The 20262-nt window shown below is 49.4% G+C and overlaps 1 protein-coding gene across 4 annotated transcripts in view; it reads right to left on the reverse strand.

Annotated features, from left to right (window-relative positions):
• Positions 1 to 5351: 5351 nt before the first annotated feature.
• Positions 5352 to 20262, reverse strand: part of PLXNA4 (plexin A4) — a 618767-nt gene continuing 603856 nt past the window's right edge. For all 4 annotated transcript variants that reach the window (XM_083401717.1, XM_083401718.1, XM_083401719.1 and 1 more), the window contains 2 exons: positions 9420 to 9570; positions 5352 to 7121 (listed from right to left, as the gene is read on the reverse strand). In XM_083401717.1, the coding sequence (XP_083257843.1) occupies positions 7026 to 7121; positions 9420 to 9570 (247 nt within the window). In that variant the 3' untranslated portion in view covers positions 5352 to 7025. The remainder of the gene's footprint in view (positions 7122 to 9419; positions 9571 to 20262) is intronic.

Consider the following 20262-nt stretch of genomic DNA (forward strand, 5'->3'; position numbering starts at 1 on the left):
CAAATTTTGTAGCATCAAATCCTCAGTGGCAGTTTTAGTTAGGGTGCAAGCATCTCGTCTTACATGCTCAGTCAGTCCTTCCCTCCATCTTGTAGCACAGCAACAAGAACCCTTTGACACTTCCAGATACGGCAGCTCCCAGTATTCTAGACCCGTGCTTTGTGGAGCTCCCATCTTTTAAAGCTGAATTTGTGCAGGAGAACATCCTGGCAAATCGCGTTGCACTTCTCCTAAAGCTGTCGAGGAGAAACCGTTTGTGCGAAAAAGCTTCTATCCACACCACTCACACACAATCAGCCGAGCTATCACAAAATTATTGCTTCTTTTCACGTTCTTTTTTTTTTTTTAATAAACTTTATTCTATATTACAAATAGTTTTATTTTTTATTTTTTTTTGTTCTGGACTGCAAAATAGGAATGCCTTATATTTACATACACAGGTATACAATTAAGTATAACAAAGGTACAGAGGCTTTACCAAGTAACAGCAGGGTTCCATTTTAAGCAGTTGTCGTTTCCACAAGTCCTTTTTGCTTTTGAAACTGGGGTCCCTTATAAAATAAAACGGGTGGAAATGAAACAAACAAACAAACAAACAAACAAACGAAAAAGAATGGAAAGCAGCAGCTGCAGCAGCAAACATCAACAAAGCATTTTTTTTCCCTTCCCGCTTTTGTATCTTCTTGTAACACTGTCTTTTAAGGATATGCCCAGACTCATCTGTTCAAAGTAGAAGCAGTGGCGTAGCGTGGGTTGTCAGCACCCGGGGCAAGGCAAGTAATTTGCTCCCCCCCCCCCGCTGCACTGTCCCTCCCCCAGATAGTCCCTCACTCTCTCTCCCCACCGCACCGCACGCCTGGCACCCCCCCCTCCACAGTGGGCGGCGACCCGGCGGCTCGGATCGGATTCGCACAGCCAGCACTGCAGTGAGAGAGAGTGAGCGAGCCAGGTAGGGGCAGAGAGCTGCGAGTGCGAGCGCGCCCCTCCCAGATGTTGCGCCCGGTGCGGCCGGCCCCCCCTGCACCCCCCACGCTACGCCACTGAGTAGAAGCCAGGTGGGAATGGAGGATATGCCTAGAAGAATACGTGGTTAAAAGCAGCTGAGGTGTCCTGTTGCTCTGAATGATTAAGTCGCCCCAAGATTTCCTGACCAAGAGAGTGAATCAGGCAGGACTTTGGTTTGGTCTTGCTTAATGGAAAACCAGCAGCAATGAAACTCTTCCAGGCTTTCCCCTTGAAAGTTGAACCAGCATTTCACTGCTAGGATAGGAAGATGGTTTTTATATATAAGCACTATGTGCGTGGACGCAGCCTGATATGTACATAATTACTGCTCTCTGCAGCATGTGGAGGCATCTCCTGGAATCATGGAATTGATCCCAGGGCGATCAACGCCCCGCGGGGTGGGTATCTCTGACGGGTGGCCCTCCAACCTCCGTTTAAAGACCTCAAATGAAGGAAGTGGAAATATAAAGGGGATGGGGGACAGAAAAAGTCCATTCCGCCATTCCCTCGCTTGTTATGCAGGAACAACGGCTGGATTCAGTGCTGTTTGGTGGCAATAACCCAGGGCGTGGCTAGTTGTTTAGATGTCACGAGAAGGGTTATGGAGCTGTGGTGCAAGGTGCGCCAAACAGGACTCACCTGACTCTAGTCTCTTATTTGAGTGACAATATATCAAGGTTCCAGAGTCCAGAGGCAAAACTAAGGGGTCACGAAGAGCTCGCAGCTGCACCCCAGGAAGCTCTGAAATGTTGCGAGTGGGGGTGGGACACACCATGCACCCCATAGATCATGCAGTGCAGAAAAAGATCTCGGGCGAGCCTTAAAACAGAGCAGCATTGTTTCAGATACTAGTTCCACTTTAGTTTCAGGATTTTGCTAAATACTAAACAGGTAGTGTGACAGCTTATCATTGGGATCTCTCAATTTGTCCCCTTCTCCCACCCCAAATGGGACAATTGAATCTGAGGTCCAACGCCGAGGGCCTTCTGGTGGTTCCCTCGCTGCGAGAAGCCAAGTTACAGGGAACCTGGCAGAGGGCTTTTTCGGTGGTGGCACCCGCCCTGTGGAACGCCCTCCCACCTGATGTCAAAGAGAACAACAACTACCAGACTTTTAGAAGACATCTGGAGGCAGCCCTGTTTAGGGAAGCTTTTAATGTTTAATAGGTTATTGTATTTTAGTGTTCTGTTGGAAGCCGCCCAGAGTGACTGGGGAAATCCAGCCAGATGGGTGGGGTATAAATAATAATAAATTATTATTATTATTATCTGACAAAGTAGGCTTGAGCTTCATATAATTCATGCTGCGATATGTTTCTTCATCTTCAAGGCGCTGTGGGACTTTTATAATTATTTGGGACAAGGTGAATTGGTTAGGAATCAAGGGGGAAAGGGGATTGTGACAAAGTAATGCAACGCTCGGGGACGCGGGTGGCGCTGTGGGTAAAACCTCAGCGCCTAGGACTTGCCGATCGTATGGTCAGCGGTTCGAATCCCCGCGGCGGGGTGAGCTCCTGTCGTTCGGTCCCAGCTCCTGCCCACCTAGCAGTTCGAAAGCACTCTTAAGTGCAAGTAGATAAATAGGTACCGCTTTATAGCGGGAAGGTAAATGGCGTTTCCGTGTGCTGCGCTGGTGCATGTTCGCCAGAGCAGCTTCATCACACTGGCCACGTGACCCGGAAGTGTCTCCGGACAGCGCTGGCCCCCGGCCTCTTAAGTGAGATGGGCGCACAACCCTAGAGTCGGACACGACTGGCCCGTACGGGCAGGGGTACCTTTACCTTTACCTTTAATGCAACACTCAGCAAATTGATCAAAATTATAATTTTTTTTTGGGGGGGGGGACCTTGCATTTGAAAGCTGAGTGTTTAAAATGGAAGATTAGCCCATACTTGGGTTCTGAATTGTTACCATTGGGTATTGATATCTGCTCATCCTTGTGATCAAAGAATAATGCATTATTCCTTCTGCTTCCTTCATTTGTAGGTTACATACACATAAATAGAAAATGAAGAGGGAAATTAGAAGCCAAGACTGCAGACAGTGGCGCTTGGTGGGATAAGAGCTCACACATTCACATCACAATTGTGGCACAATTCCAAGGTTGAAAAGAAAAGAAAGAAATCAACTAAGAAACAACAAATATGAATTCTGAGATACAAAAATAAAAAAAGAACCAAAATAGAGATTTGTTTTAAACGCCTAGGTCTGAGAAAAGAGGAAATCGATGGGGTGGGGGCACGGACGTTCGCACACTGCTTCCCGTTTCTGACAACTTGTTTTGATACGTTCTGTTCATTCCTTTGAGGTGCTCAAGTTTAAAACGAAAACCTGATCGAGTCTGTGCTAGCAAAAAAATGTTAAAAAACAAAACCATCGACGTTTTTTTTTTAAAAAAACCTTTTAAACCAGGATCATGCGGAGTCTCAGTTCCTTCCTGTTTTCTCCTCATCAGCTGTGCAAAATCATGTGGTCTTGTTTTCCCCAACCCCAATATCTCCTCCCCCTCAGACGTACCCAACCCACCTTCTTCTTCCTCATGTGTGCAAACAAACCAGGACCCAAACATGCTCTGAGAATCTCTCCCGCCAGCTTCGCTTTCATTTTAGAATCGGAGAAAGCAAATGCAGGGGGCCATCTCCCACCTTCGTCACCTGTGGCACTTCGCTTGTCAAAAACCTTTGGTTTCTTCCACGTCTAAAAGCGTTTTCTGTATTCGAGACAAACTTTTTCTCTCTCCTAGCCCGGAGCTTTCCATCCGTTCGCCATTTCCGTCCGTCGGCGATCCAGGAGAACGAGCATAAAGTGTAAATTCTGTGGTAGTAAATCAAGACTTCTCCACCCTCTAGATGTTGCGGAAATGAGCAGCAACGTCTGGATTCTGGTCCTGTGAACCCTGCTCTCCTCCTGTATCCGCACAACCCTGCAGAAGCAATTGCGGAGGTCCCAATTTTGCCCCCTGCAACGTACCAGGCTCCATGATTCTGCTCCTCCGACCAGTATCAGCCCGTAACTTAAATTCCTGCACTAAGAAGGACAGGGTTATTTCACACCTGTCGTGGGATAAGGGAAATGTAAAGGATGGGGATTTCTAAAGAAGCAGGATGGAGGCATTTGCCACCCAGAGGCACTCTCAGATACGTAGATATAACAGAAGCCGTTTGCCCATATGCCTGGGAACGGCATATTTTAAGCTGACATAGCCTAGCGGTTAATCCTGTACTGCACACCAATGTTAGCTGACTCAAGGCCAAAAGAAATGGAGATGGAATGAATGGAGGCATGCATGCAAACAAACGACTGTTGGGCCAGGTTAAAAACATTCCCCCTAAGCTCCGTGGCTGCACAGGGTGGGGGGGGGGGAGAATGGGACTTTTTGATCTCCCTTTAATCCTCGCAAACATGTTCACAGCACAGTTGTGATGGGTAGGATCTGCGTCATATTGACGGCCAAGTGACCCAACGCATGGTTATTTCACAGTGAAAAATAGGAGAAAGAAGATTGAGTGCTTCTGCAGCTTGTCCTGGCCCTACACTCCCATCCTTAACCTCTGGCCTCTCTGCCTGCCTCGCCTCCGAATGACCAGCCATCGAACGACCAGCTCACAGTGAGGTTGGGCAGCCCTGGAAAAAGGCAGAGGAGTGCTGAAGTGAACCGTGTCATTATTGCCCATAGCCCAGGAGTTTGGGAATTACACCTTGCTGGGCTTGTTGCTGAGCCTTTAAATGCACTAATGGAATTAATGCCTTTTGCTATATGGTGCTTTTGAGCATTGGTACAAGACTGCCTACTTGGCAAAACATTTACTCCAGGAAGGTAGTGTCAATGTCTGGTGTTGTGGAACAACTCATAACTGCCATTGCGGAATCTAGACTTCAGGGTGGACCATTGCTCAGCAGCAGAGCCCATGCTTTGCATGCAGAAGGCTGCAAGTTCAATTCCTGACAGGTGCAGCTGGAAAACAAACCCAAGTGAGCAGCAGGGGAGGGGGAAAGCCTCTCTCTTGTCTGAAACGCCAGCGAGCTGCTGCAGATCACGGTAAACAACATGAGGATAAACAGTCTGACCTGCTATAAGGCAGCTCTCCATGTCACTGTGACACAGGTGACTTCTGCTTATATTTTGCTCACCTCCTATTTCAGGCAAAACAAATTTGTGTCGGTGCCAAAATGGAAATTCATTCAGATCGGAAACTCAAACACTGTTGAGTTTAACAATAGATGCTAATTTTGATGGGATGCAAATTTCACCAATGACACTCGGGTTTCTTTTTCTACTCTCCAAAGAGCACTGGAGAAAGACCCAAAATTGATGCTAAATATGTGTCATGATGACTCAGCACAGACTTAAAGAAAGTTGAAGCCTATTTATCTATTTATTTCAATGGTCTCCAGTACAGTGGATTGGCTCCATCAAGCTTCGGCAGGCAGATGCCAACGCCAGAAGTGTGCGTTTTGATTCTGTACTTTGGAAATGTGTGAGGGGCTGTGTTTAAGTGTGCAAAAAGCTCTGGACCAGAATTTAGCTCCTGCTTTCCAAATTTGGGACATGGCCCAGTCAGGAGGGAAGCCTTTGAGTCTCATTGATTTCAACAAGATAGCATGGCTGAATTCTGTCATTAAACTAAATGCAATGCAAAGTTGCTTTGCTCTGGCTGGAATGTGTGTACATGATTACATGAACGCATCAAACCAAAGAAGAAGAACATGCCGAATCCATCCAGTTCCAGTTGCAATTTTGCAGGCAAAAGCATTGCACAGGCTACACTGCCCCAGCCAATCATCTCTACAAATGATAAACACTCCCTCCTGTTTTTGAACATCCATTAGGTCTGTTGCTACTACTAAAGAAAGAATAAATATGCTTATGAGGGGCCCTCTTTTCTTACTGAACCCTATCCCAATCCTGGGGTGCAACCTCTTGTCAACTCCATAATGCTGGTACTTATTTCTGGGTTTAACTCTGTGCTGTGTCTAGAACAAAGGCTTCTTGTTATTTCTTTTGTGCTCTATTGTTTGGGATGGTTAGCCAGAAAGATACAGAAAGTTGCGGCCTGGGATCGTACAGAAAAAGCCAGGGAGGGGACTTCTGGTTGCAACGGCGAGGGTGGCTCACTGCACAACGTGAAGCAGCGCTGGTTTAGGAAGGGATATAAATGCCCCCACTGAGATGCATCTGAAGCAAAAAGAGAAGAGACAGGTACAGTTTCAGGGAAAGAAAGGTGTGTGCTTGTATGTGGCTGCCTTTTAGTTTCACAGTCAGTGGGGCACAGGTTGAAAATGAGGATGACCCATAAAAACAAAAAGTAGATGAATGCATGAAATTTGTGGAGTGGGGAATAGGTGGTTTCACTTCCTTCTCCACCCAATCCCAGAAGAGCAGCTGACAACACGGTTAGCGCACAGGGCACAGGGACCCCTCTGCCAGGCCAGTCCCAAGGAGGGGGGTAAAAGTCACTGGGGTCCTCCCCATAGGATGAAGACTGGGGTATGGCAGCACTGCTGAGTGGGAGGGGAAAACCAAGTTCGTTCCCACTCTGCCAGGGTCTCCAGAGGCAAGAGGGCGAAAGTCCTGCCTTGGCGCAGCTTCGAAATAACACTGAGTTTAGTTTCCCGCTCCACGGTTCCGAGCCCGCAGGGAGCCAGTAAAAGCAGCATCGACAGAGGCGAACCAGGGCGGTCCGCTCTGTTGGTTAACGGATGATATGACGATATGCTCCGGGGAGAAGGCAGAAGGGGGGGGGGAAATCTGTGGACGAGGGAGCTCCACCTGTATGGTCCCCGCACCAAGGGATCCATCTGCGGTGACGTCCCTTAAGTCCTTGAGGCCTAGTTGCTTGGCGTCCATAGGTTTGGCGGGCGAGCCTTAGAGGAGTCGAGAGCTGTTTCCGGTGACTCCGCTCGGCGGCCAATCAGAAACTTGCACTTGGTAAAGAGGATGTTCTTGACTGAGGCACGGCTTGGTTTTGTTTGTATGTTTGTTTCAAATCCCTCCCAGGGAGTCCCCTGGTAGGGCAGTTCTCAGCTATCTATGCTCATGAGGGTTATAACTTGTTCAAGTTTGTAGGCCAGCTTTTGCTTCCCGGCCTGGTCATCTTGATCAAGGGCTCCAAGGATCTGTGGAAGAGGGGAAGAAGAGAGACGTCTCAATGGTTGAAGCTGGTCATGTCAAACGTGTTACGGAAATTACGGGGTGGGAGGTGCACCTTTAAAGTTGTTAAACATTACAAATATTATGCATCAGTGTATCCTTTCGACTTGGCAGCTCAGGGAAGTTACCTAGCTTTAGGTAAAGGTAAAGGGGACCCCTGACCATTAGGTCCAGTCGTGGCCGACTCTGGGGTTGCGGCGCTCATCTCGCTTTATTGGCTGAGGGAGCCGGCGTACAGCTTCCGGGTCATGTGGCCAGCAGGACTAAGCCGCTTCTGGCGAACCAGACCAGCACATGGAAACACCGTTTACCTTCCCGCCAGAGTGGTACCTATTTATCTATTTGCACTTTGACGTGCTTTCGAACTGCTAGGTTGGCAGGAGCAGGGACTGAGCAATGGGAGCTCACCCCATTGCAGGGATCTGAACCACTGACCTTCCAAGGTTGAACTAGTGTAACCCCTGTCTACCCCTCCCCTTTTGTAACATGTCAATGATGTATCAATGATGCTGTACGAACTGTATTCTGGGATATGGTGGGAAAGTTTTAAAAGTCCTTGTCACCCCATCCTCGGGGTTCAAAATTCCTCTTTGAACCTGTTGCGCGATAAACTTTGGTCTACAGCTATTTGCTCCAGTTGGTGGCTGGACTCCTTCCTTTATTCCTCAGGGACCCACAGGCTCTGCCTGACGAGCTGGGTGACTGAGCAGCTTCACACCTAGATTTTTCTGTAACAAACGAAATTAGCAACCTTCCACCTCTGAAGCAGGAGAACAATCAAGCCAGGCATGAGCTGGGGCATTGCTATAACACAGGGGTGGGTAACCTGTTGCCTCCAGGTGTAGTTGGACTCCAACTCCCATCATGCCCAGCAGCATAGCCAAGTGGCGCCAACTTGGGCCCCAGAATGTGGGTTCCTAGCCTGGCGTCGTGGAGTGGGGCACATGCACGCTCTGGTGCCGCAAAGGCGACTGGGTCGGGGCCTGTTCCCCAGCTGCGGGGCCTCTGTTGGGGCCTGCTGCAGCCACGGAAGTGCAAATCTGCATTATTTCCGCCATTTTAAAAAGTCTTTTTGCAGATCAGATGTTGCTGTTTCTAGCCAAGGAACTATGCAGAGCACTGAAGTCTTTCCGCTGCCCGTCCATTTACTGGAAATCTTACTCAGCAACATTCCTGACTTCTGAGGTTTCACGAGGCGAGGAAATCTTTGGAGCCAGAAAAGTTAATATTTTGCTTTAAACAACAATGAAAAGCTGAGGTTCTCAGGAAGTTGGACTCTGCAGCCAGTACCACTTTCCATGTTACATTTCTCTGTGCCTATGGGGAACTGCAGCAAACACACACAGTCTTGCTTTAAATGCCACATTACATGGCCAATACCTTAAAAATGCCCTGGGAAAAATGGGACATCCTCCCCCCCCCCTTGAGAGGCCATTTTGGGCGCTATGATCTTGTGCAAATTTTGCGCTGAGGTCTTGCCTCGAAAAAGCGCTTTTTCAGGGACAAGTTCTTGCACGGTGCCTCGTCTTTTGGGCTCCGTAATCTCATATGGGTCATGGGACTCACACGGGAGCATGACCAGGAAGGCTCTCATCCCAGTTTTGGGACTTAACTTGTTGGAGGGTCAGCATGACCAATCAGCAGGGATGGTGGGAACTGCCATTCAACAAGATCTGGAGTGCCCACAGATTCCCCATCACTGCAATAACTTAAAGGTCTGCTGTCAGACATGGGATTTTTAGGCATATACATTATTCACAGTAGACACTGCATGAAATAAAATGTGTTCTGGAGGTCTGAGGCTGCTGGCCTTTCAACCCACAAGCCATGGGGCACCGTGGAAAATCCAAAGGCACGGCAAGTTCGATTCAGTTCACGTTTAAAGCTGAATTCGTCAGAATTGTACCTTCTGAAACAATATGCGGACTGGAATACATCCAGCCTTCAGAATTCACACTTACTCGAATTCTGCGATGCAGTTTCCCAACAATAGATGCATATATTGGGAGGGAAATGTGTGTAAGAAACGGTTTGCAAAAATGTGAATGCTGGTCAAAACTGCACACCAAAAGTTGCTTATTGGGGGAGGGGGGAAATCACATAAAAATGCTAGAAGAATTTTCAAGAGGAATTTTCAAAATTAAATAAAAATTGCAGAAATGTAAAAAATTAGTTAAAATCAGAACCAAAATCGGCAGATCCTTCTGCCCCTCGTGGCAGCCGTGATCTGGTTCCTCTCCTCCCTGTCCCCCAGCCCATCTCACCTCTTCGTTGTACTTGCCCACGTAGGAGTAGATCTCCGAGAGCGAGCTCATTGTGTTGAATTCATTCATGTGCATGCGGGATTGCTCAGCCAGGTAGGCGTTCATGTCCTGGTCGCTGATAGCTGGCATCTTGCCGATATCTGAGTAGTACCTGGTGGGGATCAGAGAGGCTGTTTAAGTGTTGTGTCGGAGTGAGTTCCACCAACAAGCCAATTCCAATTGACAAGAACTAGAGACGGGGCCTTCTTAGCGCTGGCCCCATGACCGTGGAACTCATTCCCCAGGGAGATCTGCCAAACCCCCTTTTCAGGCGCGCTCTGCAGACCTTCTTGTTTTGAAAAGGGTTTAAAAAAAAACCTTGCTTTAGTGAACAATTGTTTTCAGTTGCTGCCGCTAGAGGGGAATTGCTTACTATACAGCCGTACCTTGGTTCTCAAATATAAACCGTTCTGGAAGTCTGTTCAATTCCCGAAACTGTTCGAATACCGAAATACGGCATCCTATTGGCTGCAGGAGCTTCCTGCACTTAAGCAGAAACCACATTGGACGTTCGGATTCCCCAAAACGTTTGAAACCCGGAACACCTACTTTTGGGTTTTCAGCATTCAGCGGCGAAAACGTACGGGTACCAAAGCCTTCGAGAACCAAGGTACGGCTGTACTGAGTTTGCATTCCTTTTAACTGCATTTATGTCAACAGAATTCCCGTTACAGTGCCGGTTTAATATTTCAAGTCACTTTGCAAAGGCTTGTTGTTTTGAAACGCAGTTGTGAATTCTAAAAAATAAAAATAAAGGACAGGTGTACATCCTGTCTCTGCAACACTGTGACCTGGTAGCTCTGAGACAGAGGTGGGGGCAGAACTCTGAAAGCCCAGAATCCAGAAATCCTTCCGCAATTGCATTTCTGTTCTTGTTTTGGGGTTTCTGTGAAGGTGAAGTCTGGTTGACGCTGTTTAAGCTAATAGACCAGCTGCCACTGCTAACTGGACTTCAGGCTCCAGAAATCAACATCAGTGACCCTGAATCTGAAAACCCCACCATCCAGGTCTAGGGCTCAGAAATGGCTTCCTAGAGCCCAAGGTGGGCCTGGCACAGTCCCGTATACAGTGCAAAACGTTTGCGTACGGCAAGAGGCTGTCACTTTAAGGCAGTTGCTATTTTGGATGCCCTCCTTCCCTCCCCCCTCCCTCCTCTCCACCCCCAAAGTATGGCAGGCCTTCGAGGACAAGATTTGCGGAAGGTAATCAGTCACTGTCACCGGCAGCTGTGCTCCGCTGTCAACTGGTTAATTAGGCTCCGTCATTTACATTTTTAATTTCTTCAATTTGACATTTCGCGCGCAGTGCAACCCCACACAGTGGCGCGCACACACACATGCCCGGAAAAGGCCCCCAACGCCAGCGCCGCCGCGATTTTATAATTAGGGGAAACGGAGAAGGAGAAGGAGCCAAAATAGCTGACAGGTGCCTCGTCGATGGCGCTGCAGCCACCTGCTGAGTTCAGCAACCAAATCTCCCGGGGAAGAAGGGGGAAGCAATCGGGTGCCAGCATTGCAGAGAGCGGGGATGCAGGCAAGGCAAGGGAGGCCTCTTTAATCTGGGCTGCCACAGGAAAGGGAAGATTGAGCTAAAGGCAGCGGGAAACCAAGTTCTGGGGGAGTTAAGAGCAGTGGTGGCTGGTGTGGTTAAGAGTGTCCTACTAGGACAGGCTTCATCAACCTCGTCCCTCCAGATGTTTTGAGACTACAATTCCCATCATCCCTGACCAGTGGTCCTGCTAGCTAGGGATCATGGGAGTTGTAGGCCAAAAACATCTGGAGGGCCAAGGTTGTACTAGGACCTGGGAGAGGCCAGGGTTCAGATAACCCCCACTCAGTCGAAAAGTTCACTAGGTGATCTTGGGGGATAGCTGCTGACTCTCAGCCTAACCTATGTCACAGATTCAGGTAGGGAGCTGTGTTGGTTTGACGCAGTCAAAATATATATAAAAAAGAAAAAAATTGTCCAGTAGTACCTTAAAGGTAAAGGTACCCCTGACCGTTAGGTCCAGTCTCGAACGAAACTGGGGTTGATGCGCTCATCTCGCTCTATAGGCTGAGGGACCCAATGTTTGTCCACAGACAGCTTCCAGGTCATGTGGCCAGCAGGACTAAGCTGCTTCTGGCGAACCAGAGCAGTGCATGGAAATGCCGTTTACCTTCCCACCAGAGCGGTGCCTATTTATCTACTTGCACTTTGATGTGCTTTTGAACTGCTAGGTGGGCAGGAGCTGGGCCCGAAAAACGGGAGCTCACGATGGGGGTCCACGATGGTTGGCAGGAGCTGGGACAGAGCAACAGGAGCTCACCCTGCCACGGGGATTTGAACTGCCGACCTTCCGATTGGCAAGCCCAAGAGCCTCGGTGGTTTAGACCACAACGTCACCCATGCTCCTTCACGTATACAGGGTCTAGTAATATTATGAGAGAGTGAGAAAAATGTCTCCCTGTCTACATTTCTCCACACTATGCTTGATCTGATACATCCTCCTCACTTATCATTATTTTTTAAGCAAACTAAAAAGTCCCAAATATTCCAACCCTTCTTTGTAGAGGAATTTTTCCTGCCCCTTGATCTGTGCTGATGTTGTGGAATTGGACGATAATCCAGCTCTCATCTCCAGCCCTGCCTGCTGGACGTTGTTCCCTCTGACTGGTCATGCCAACAGAGGGTCCAATTCGTATTTGCCTAGTGAGACCCCAAACTGCCTTGATCCAACTGCATGAGCACTGCTGTCGATGCCCACGGATGCCAACACAGACATTTTGCGCCGGGCAGAGAATCAAAGGGCCTTGTCAAGATCCAGCCCCGCAGGCGGAAATCGGGCACATGCCCAGAATGAATGCCCTCACCGCCGCCCGACAGCTGCGCCCCGCAGTGCCTGAATGACGGCAGCCAAGGAGAAAGCAGCTGAGGCCTCGGGTGCCAGCGAAACAACAGAGCATCCATTTGAGCTCAGTCACACTTTCCTCTGAGTTTGCTGAAGCTTTCCAGCTGCTCATCAAGCAGACGAGCAAGTGAGAGTGAACTCAGCGCATGCCGGAAACTGAACCCAAGAGCAGCTGGTGTGTGGTTCTAGGCAATGGGGAGATGGATTTATAGTTCCCGAAAGGAGTCTGCAGAAAGGCAGTCACGCTCTTTATAAATATTTCATGCATGCCCTCCCGCAGAGCTGGAGAGGCGAGCGGGCGCTGGGATTACGCTCGGCGAAAAACAAAAAGAGGCGATGATACGCTTTTTCAGGGGGGAAAATGACGGAACACACTTTTCCCAAAGTTGGCAGAACCCGCCTCTGGAGTGGGTGGCATTACCTAGGGGGTGTTAAGAGGCAAGGGGCAGCTGGGTGCTGGTGCTTGAGGTGCAAATGGCTAGATTAAGTTCATCAGCTTTGCTGAATTAGTTCAGCTACCGTATTTTTCACTCTAAAAGAGGTACAAGACCACAAGACGCACCTAGTTTTTGGAGGAGGAAAACAAGAAGAAAAAAAAAAAATCTGAATCCCAGAAGCCAGACCAGCAAGAGGGATCTGGCTTCTGGGATAGCCTCTTGCTGTCCTGGCTTATGGGATAGCTGTGTGCAGCCTCTCCCGGGCAGCAGGATGAAGGCTCCCCCTGCCCGGAAGAGGCTGCGTGCAGCTAAGGCAGAAGGCTCCAAGAGTCACACTCCCTTTAAAGAGCACGTAGAGCGTGTGTGCGGCTCTTTAAAGGGAGCACTGAGCAGAGCCTCCTGCCTGCATTCGCTCCATAAGACACACACACATTTCCCCTTACTTTTTAGGAGGGGGGAAGTGCATCTTATAGAGCGAATAATGCGGTAAATAGTTTCAATCGGATTTTGAATAAAAGTGCAATTAATTGTTACCGTTTTCAATTTTGTTGTTTTGTTATCTTCCCCAGTGGGCCATGCAAACTGCTTTTCTGAATGATGCTTGGGATAGCAAAGCCCTGTTATCCTCGTGGTGAAGGAAGAAAGCTGGACTCACGTAAGAGGAAGAACATCTGCCATCCGCCATCAAGCACAGTAGCTCATCATGCTAATCATTGAACTCACCAAGACCTCCATTGCCTTGACCCTCTTTTGCACCATGTTCCCCTTGATTTCCTCCTTCTCTGGCCCCACCCTTCCCTTCCAGCTGGGTTTCTGGCCCCACCCCATCTCCTGACTGCTTCCCCCAGGTCCTAAGGCCTGCCCTGTTCTCCCTGATTACTCTCAATCCTGTCCCACACTAACCCCAGAAAACCATCCATGTTCTGGTGGCAAAGGAGAGGGCACAATGCGCCAAACACTCTCTCGTGGGGTCAGCGAACTGGAGGTTAATCTGAGGTGCAGATTACTAATTGATCAATCAATCAATCTTTATTACAGTCCAGAAACCCAACAAATCGTTACAAAGCAATGCAGAATTCAGACAGCCTACCTCCAGGTTAAACAAGCATTTTGTTCCGACTTAAAGATAGGGATCATTGGTTCTTGCAAGCACCGATAAAAACTTCACCACTGCTAATGTTCTAGCGTTTGCCCGAATTGATTATGGCTAATTGCTGACCTGTCAAGTGATCATGTGTCAGGGACTGGCTGGATGCAGAGGAGGGGTGGGAGGTCACAGCCGGGGAACCCCCAGAGAAGGAAAGCTCAGAGCCAGGGGATTGGTGGTGGGACACCGAGGAGAGGTCGGAGGGAGAAGACTGGGAAGAGGGGCTGGATACGTAAGGGCAACAGGGTTTAGTGAGCAGGAAGAGTCTGTGACAGGGAGCAGTACAGACTCTGAGGCTGAAGCAGAGGGGGCGGTCAAGGAACTGCTGAAGAATCTAGGAAGCCTCCCCCTCCCCCCTAGTCTCTGTGAACTTGCAGAGTAGAGCAGAACAGAGGTCAGAGATTCGCAGACACAGTTTGAGACTGCTTCGGAAAAATCCGGGAGAGGAGGAGCCTTAGGGGGGTTGAAAAGCAGAGACTTTCAGTCCTGGGAATAATAATAATAATTAATAATAATAATAATAATTAATAATAATAATAATAATAATAATTAATAATAATAATTAATAATAATTTATTATTTGTACCCCGCCCATCTGGCTGGGTTTCTCCAGCCACTCTGGGCGGCTTCCAATAGAGATTAAAAATACATTAAAATGTCACACATTAAAAACTTCCCTAAACAGGACTGCCTTCAGATGCCTTCTAAATGTCAGTAGTTGTTTATCTCTTTGACATCTGATGGGAGGGCGTTCCACAGGGCGGGCGCCACTACCAAGAAGGCCCTCTGCCTGGTTCCCTGTAGCTTTTGCTTCTAGCAATGAGGGAACCGCTAGAAGGCCCTCGGAGCTGGACCTCAGTGTCCGGGCAGAACGATGGGGGGTGGAGACGCTCCTTTAGGTATACTGCACCGAGGCCATTTAGGGTTTTAAACCATTTAGGGAATTTCTGCATAGGGGCAAGATCTACTGGGAAGAATTACTGAGGCCACTAGGAAGAGTTGGATGAATAAAGAGTTAACTTCACTGTCAACAGAGACCTGCTTCCTTTATTACCGAATCCATCCTTGACATCCTGTGCAAAAGAGTAGCGATTCAGAGCCCAGGCTATGAGCCATTTAAAGGCGCCTGCAGTGAGCCCTCGCAGAGGTGTGGGACTCCTGTATTGCAGGGGGTCAGACCAGATGACCTTTGGGGTCCCTTGTAACACTACAGTTCTGTGATTCTATGTCAGACTCTGGCACCCCCCATCAGCTTGGCTCCCCGTTCTCGTCGCCTCTTCCCCTGTCACAGCCCAGGTGCTCCTGTGCGGCTGGGTGACAGCCAGACAGAGGCAGCACTTGTGAAGCACTCCAGATATCAGGTTTGAACGTTGTGCGGGACGGAATGACAGTTTAATTTGCAGAGCTATGGCTCTTGGTGCCTGTTCCCCGTCGGAGGAGCGGAGACACCTCTATTACGGCAGACCTGTCACCCATCTTCAAGAGAAGGAGGGGTTAGGGAAAGTGTTGTGGATCTGACAGATCCAGTCTCTGCTTTTGTCTAATTGACTCTCCCTGCTTCTCTCTGGCTCCTGAAGGCCTGGTAAGCTGCAGTCATGGACCTCCAGCAGACTCGGTTGGTACATGTGCCGTTCTGCGCACTTGCGTGTAATACGCCAGCATCCTAAAGGAGGCAGCGAACAATCCAATGGAACCCTGAGGTAAAAGGTAAAGGTACCCCTGCCCGTACGGGCCAGTCTTGACAGACTCTAGGGTTGTGCGCCCATCTCACTCAAAGAGGCCGAGGGCCAGTGCTGTCCGAAGACACTTCCGGGTCACGTGGCCAGCGTGACATCGCTGCTCTGGCGAGCCAGAGCCACACACGGAAACGCCGTTTACCTTCCCGCCAGTAAGCGGTCCCTATTTATCTACTTGCACCCGAGAGTGCTTTCGAACTGCTAGGTTGGCAGGCGCTGGGACCGAACAGCGGGAGCGCACCCCGCCGCGGGGATTCGAACCGCCGACCTTTCAAGCGGCAAGCCCTGAACTCCACCTCAAACACGCACTTCTGCGTCAACAACAACAACAACATATTATTATTATTATTTATACCCCGCCCATCTGGCTGAGTTTCCCCAGCCACTCTGGACGGCTCCCGAGAGAATGTGTTAAAAACAATACAGCATTAACTATTAAAAACTTCCTTAAACAGGGCTGCCTTCAGATGTCTTTTAAAGATAAGATAGCTGCTTATTTCCTTCACATCTGAAGGGAGGGCGTTCCACAGGGCAGGCGCCACTACCAAGAAAGCCCTCTGCCTGGTTCCCTGTAGTTTTGTTTCTTGCAATGAGGGAACCACCAGAAGGCTCTCGGTGCTGGATCTCAGTGTCCGGGCTGAATGATGCGGGTGGAGACGCTCCTTCAGGTATACTGGACCAAGGCCGTTTAGGGCTTTAAAGGTCAGCACCAACACTTTGAATTGTGCTCGGAAATGTACTGGGAGCCAATGCAGATCTCTCAGGACCAGTGTTATATGGTCTCGGTGGCCACTCCCAGTCACCAGTCTAGCGGCCGCATTCTGGATTAACTGCAGTTTCCAGATCACCTTCAAAGGTAGCCCCACATAGAGCGTATTGCAGTAGTCCAAGTGGGAGATAACTAGAGCATGCACCACTCTGGCAAGACAGTCTACCTGTCTTTTCTCAAAGGCCTTTCCTCTCCTCTTCCTGCTGCTTTGACACCTGTCCACTTTGAGATTTGGATCTGGGTTCAAATCACACAGTCAAAGTTGGAATTAATTCTTGATTAGCACAATCTTCTTGAGTTTCGGGTCTAACGATCACAGCAGCCCATTCCCTGCACATCTTACTCCACGAAATCAGTCACTGGGACTAAATGTTCCCACTTCCCCCTGGTCATCTATGCCTCCTCCTCTCCAGGCCTCCTTCCAAGCAATTGAAGACTACACCTGCGTGCCTGCCTTTGCTCCTCCCGCTTCATGCCTCTCCTCGTTCTGGAAATCAGAGGGGGAGGTTGTCCCAGCAGGAGCGGGAGACCCTTCACCATCCAGACTCATCTCTGCCCTTTAATCTCCCTCTTCTTCCTCGCCTGCTTCAGCTTCTGCCTTTGATTCTTGATTTATCTCTGCCGCAGACTCTTCCAAATATTTGTAACGATAGTTTTTTAAAAAATGTTTTTAGCTGTTCTTATTTTGAACCCTTGAAAAGGTGGGGTATAACCATCGTCATCATGATGACTTGGTTAACTGCATCACTGGAATTGCATGCAAAGGAAGGGGAAATCCCCTACTTCCTAAAAATGGGGGAAGACCATTAATGCAGTGGCGTAGCGTGGGTTGTCAGCACCCGGGGCAAGGCAAGTAATTTGCGCCCCCTAACCCGGGGCAAGGCAAGTAATTTGCGCCCCCCCGCTGCACTGTCCCTCCCCCAGATAGTCCCTCGCTCTCTCTCCGCACCGCACCGCACGCCTGGCACCCCCCCTCCACAGTGGGCGGCGACCCGGTGGCTCAGATCAGATTCGCACAGCCAGCACTGCAGTGAGAGAGAGTGAGTGAGCCAGGTAGGGGCAGAGAGCTGCGAGTGCGAGCGCCCCCCCCCCCAGATGTTGCACCCGGTGCGGCCGGGCCCCCCTGCACCCCCCATGCTACGCCACTGCATTAATGATACCATTAAGTTCTGATGCATTCTGGGAAGCTGGTTTTTTCCAGCAGACATTCCAGGAAGCCATGGGTTAGCAGTGGTGGGGACAGGACCGGGGTGGTTATTGTTGTTGCATTGCCTTGGTTTTTACTCCCTTTCCACCAGGGGTGCCAACTTGAATAAAATATTTTGGGGGCCCAAGTAAGCCCTGCCCTACACAATCGATCGCATGATTGTTTCATCACATGTCTGTATTTACATTCCAACACTGTTGGAAGTCATGGGAGTGGATGTTGTTGTTGTTTTTTTTTTTCACTGTTCCGTTCTGTTGTGCTTTCGTATTCCCTTCTCTCCAAGGAAGAAGAGAGAGAGAGCGCCACGTTTTCCTTTGTCCTGTTTTGTACATAAATAAAGTAGATTAGTACTCACACCTCCAGCCTAGTTCTGCTGTTGTTGTTGACTCTGCTTAGTCAATGTGTGCTCACGTCTTGGAGACATGAGTCACAGCAGCACCTTGGGGAAGAAGATTGATGGCTTTCCCAAGCAGCACGCAGAAGAGAGTAATGGACTAGCACGTATATATCTCGTTTTGCCTGGATGCCTGCCCTGCCTGGTGGCCAGAACCCGGACAGCATGCACAGACCATTTGAATGGGAATGTCCATCAACTTTGTGGGGACCTGGCCTGGCCCCCTCAAATATTTTATTTTGGGGGCCAAAGCCCCCACAGCTCCTAGAAGTTGGCTCCAATGCTCTCCACAGTCATTTTAAGACAGGCAGACTAATGCCAGTGTACTGGAAGAAGCAAGGATCACCAATGTTGAAGCAATGATTCTTCAACATCAACTTTGTTGGACTGGTCATGTTGTGCGGATGCCTGATGATCGTCTTCCAAAGCAACTACTCTATTCCGAACTTAAAAATGGAAAGCGTAATGCTGGTGGTCAACAAAAGAGTTTTAAATATTGTCTCAAGGCAAATCTTTAAAAATGTAGTATAAACACCGACAACTGGGAAACACTGGCCTGCGAGCGCTCCAGTTGGAGAACAGCCTTTACCAAAGGTGTCATGGGCTTTGAAGACGCTCAAACTCAGGATGAAAGGGAGAAACGTGCTAAGAGGAAGGCACACTTGGCAAATCCACACTGTGATCAACTCCTGTCCGGAAACCTATGTCCCCACTGTGCAAGGACATGTGGATCCAGAAATGGCCTCCACAGTCAATTATGGACTCTCTATTAAGACCGTGTTCGTGGAAGACAATCTTACTCAGCTACGAGTGAACGCCAAAGAAGAAGACGACAATCATTTGTCAGTTCGTCAAAAGGCAAAAGAGCAACTGCATTAGTGATCATCTCATTTCAGCTCTGCAGTCTTCTAGGGTGGTTTCGCTTTTCGCTGTGGCATGGAGCTCATTGTCCTGTGGGGTGACTTTAATGTGCTGCCGGTGCTCAGAATGCCTGCTCATTAATAATAATTTAGCGTATGAAAAGCTTGTAATGAGTCCATGTGCTGCAGGCAGCAGACGCAATTAAGGGGAAGACATAATTATGCAACCTCCTCCCCCTGCTCAGGTGTGGAGGGGTTTGGACCTTCCTTTGGCATCAGAGGCTCATGGGAGGCATTAGGCCAGAGGCCGGGAGGGTCTTCCCCTTTCAGCATGATGTAGCATAAAGGTTTGCCAAGGTGGGATTGGAGTACTGCAATGCGCTCTACATGGGGCTACCTTTGAAGGTGACTCGGAAACTCGGAAGGTGACTTGGAAATCCAGAATGTGGCAGCTAGACTGGTGACTGGGAGTGGCTGCCGATACCGCATAACACTGGTCTTGAAAGATCTTCATTGGCTCCACGTATGTTTCCGAGCACAATGCAAAGTGTTGGTGCTGACCTTTAGAGCCCTAAACGGCCTCAGTCCTGTATATCAGAAGGACTGTCTCCACCCCCATCGTTCAGCCCGGACACTGAGGTCCAGTGCCGAGGGCCTTCTGGCCAGTGGCGTAGCGTGGGTTGTCAGCACCGGGGGCAAGGCAAGTAATTTGCGCCCCCTAACCCGGGGCAAGGCAAGTAATTTGTGCCCCCCCCCCCGCTGCACTGTCCCTCCCCCAGATAGTCTTTCGCTCTCTCTCTGCACCGCACCACATGCCTGGCACCCTCCCCTCCACAGTGGGCGGCGACCCGGCGGCTCGGATCGGATTTGCACAGCCAGCACTGCAATGAGAGAGAGTGAGTGAGCCAGGTAGGGCCAGAGAGCTGCGAGTGCGAGCGCCCCCCCCCAGATGTTGCGCCTGGTGCGGCCGGGCCCCCCTGCACCCCCATGCTACGCCACTGCTTCTGGCGGTTCCCTGGCTGTGAGAAGCCAAGTTACAGGGAACCAGGCAGAGGGCCTTCTTGGTAGTGGTGCCTGCCCTGTGGAACGCCCTCCCAGCAGATGTCAAGGCAATAAACAACTATTTTACTTTTAAAAGACAACTGAAGGCAGCCCTGTTTAGGGAAGTTTTAAATGTCTGATGCTGTATTGTATTTTAGTGTTCAAGCCAAACGAATGGCAATGGATAACTGGAGTAATTAAATAATCCCCAACAGACAGGCCTGGCTTCAAGATAAAATGGAAGTCACTTGTATTCCCAGGATCAAGGTAACTGATGTTAGAGGCATGGAAGAAAGAATCTGTCTCTTGCACAGAGAGAGGAG

This window comes from Podarcis tiliguerta (genome assembly GCF_965153285.1).
Source record: "Podarcis tiliguerta genome assembly, chromosome: 10".
Lineage (NCBI taxonomy): Eukaryota > Metazoa > Chordata > Lepidosauria > Squamata > Lacertidae > Podarcis > Podarcis tiliguerta.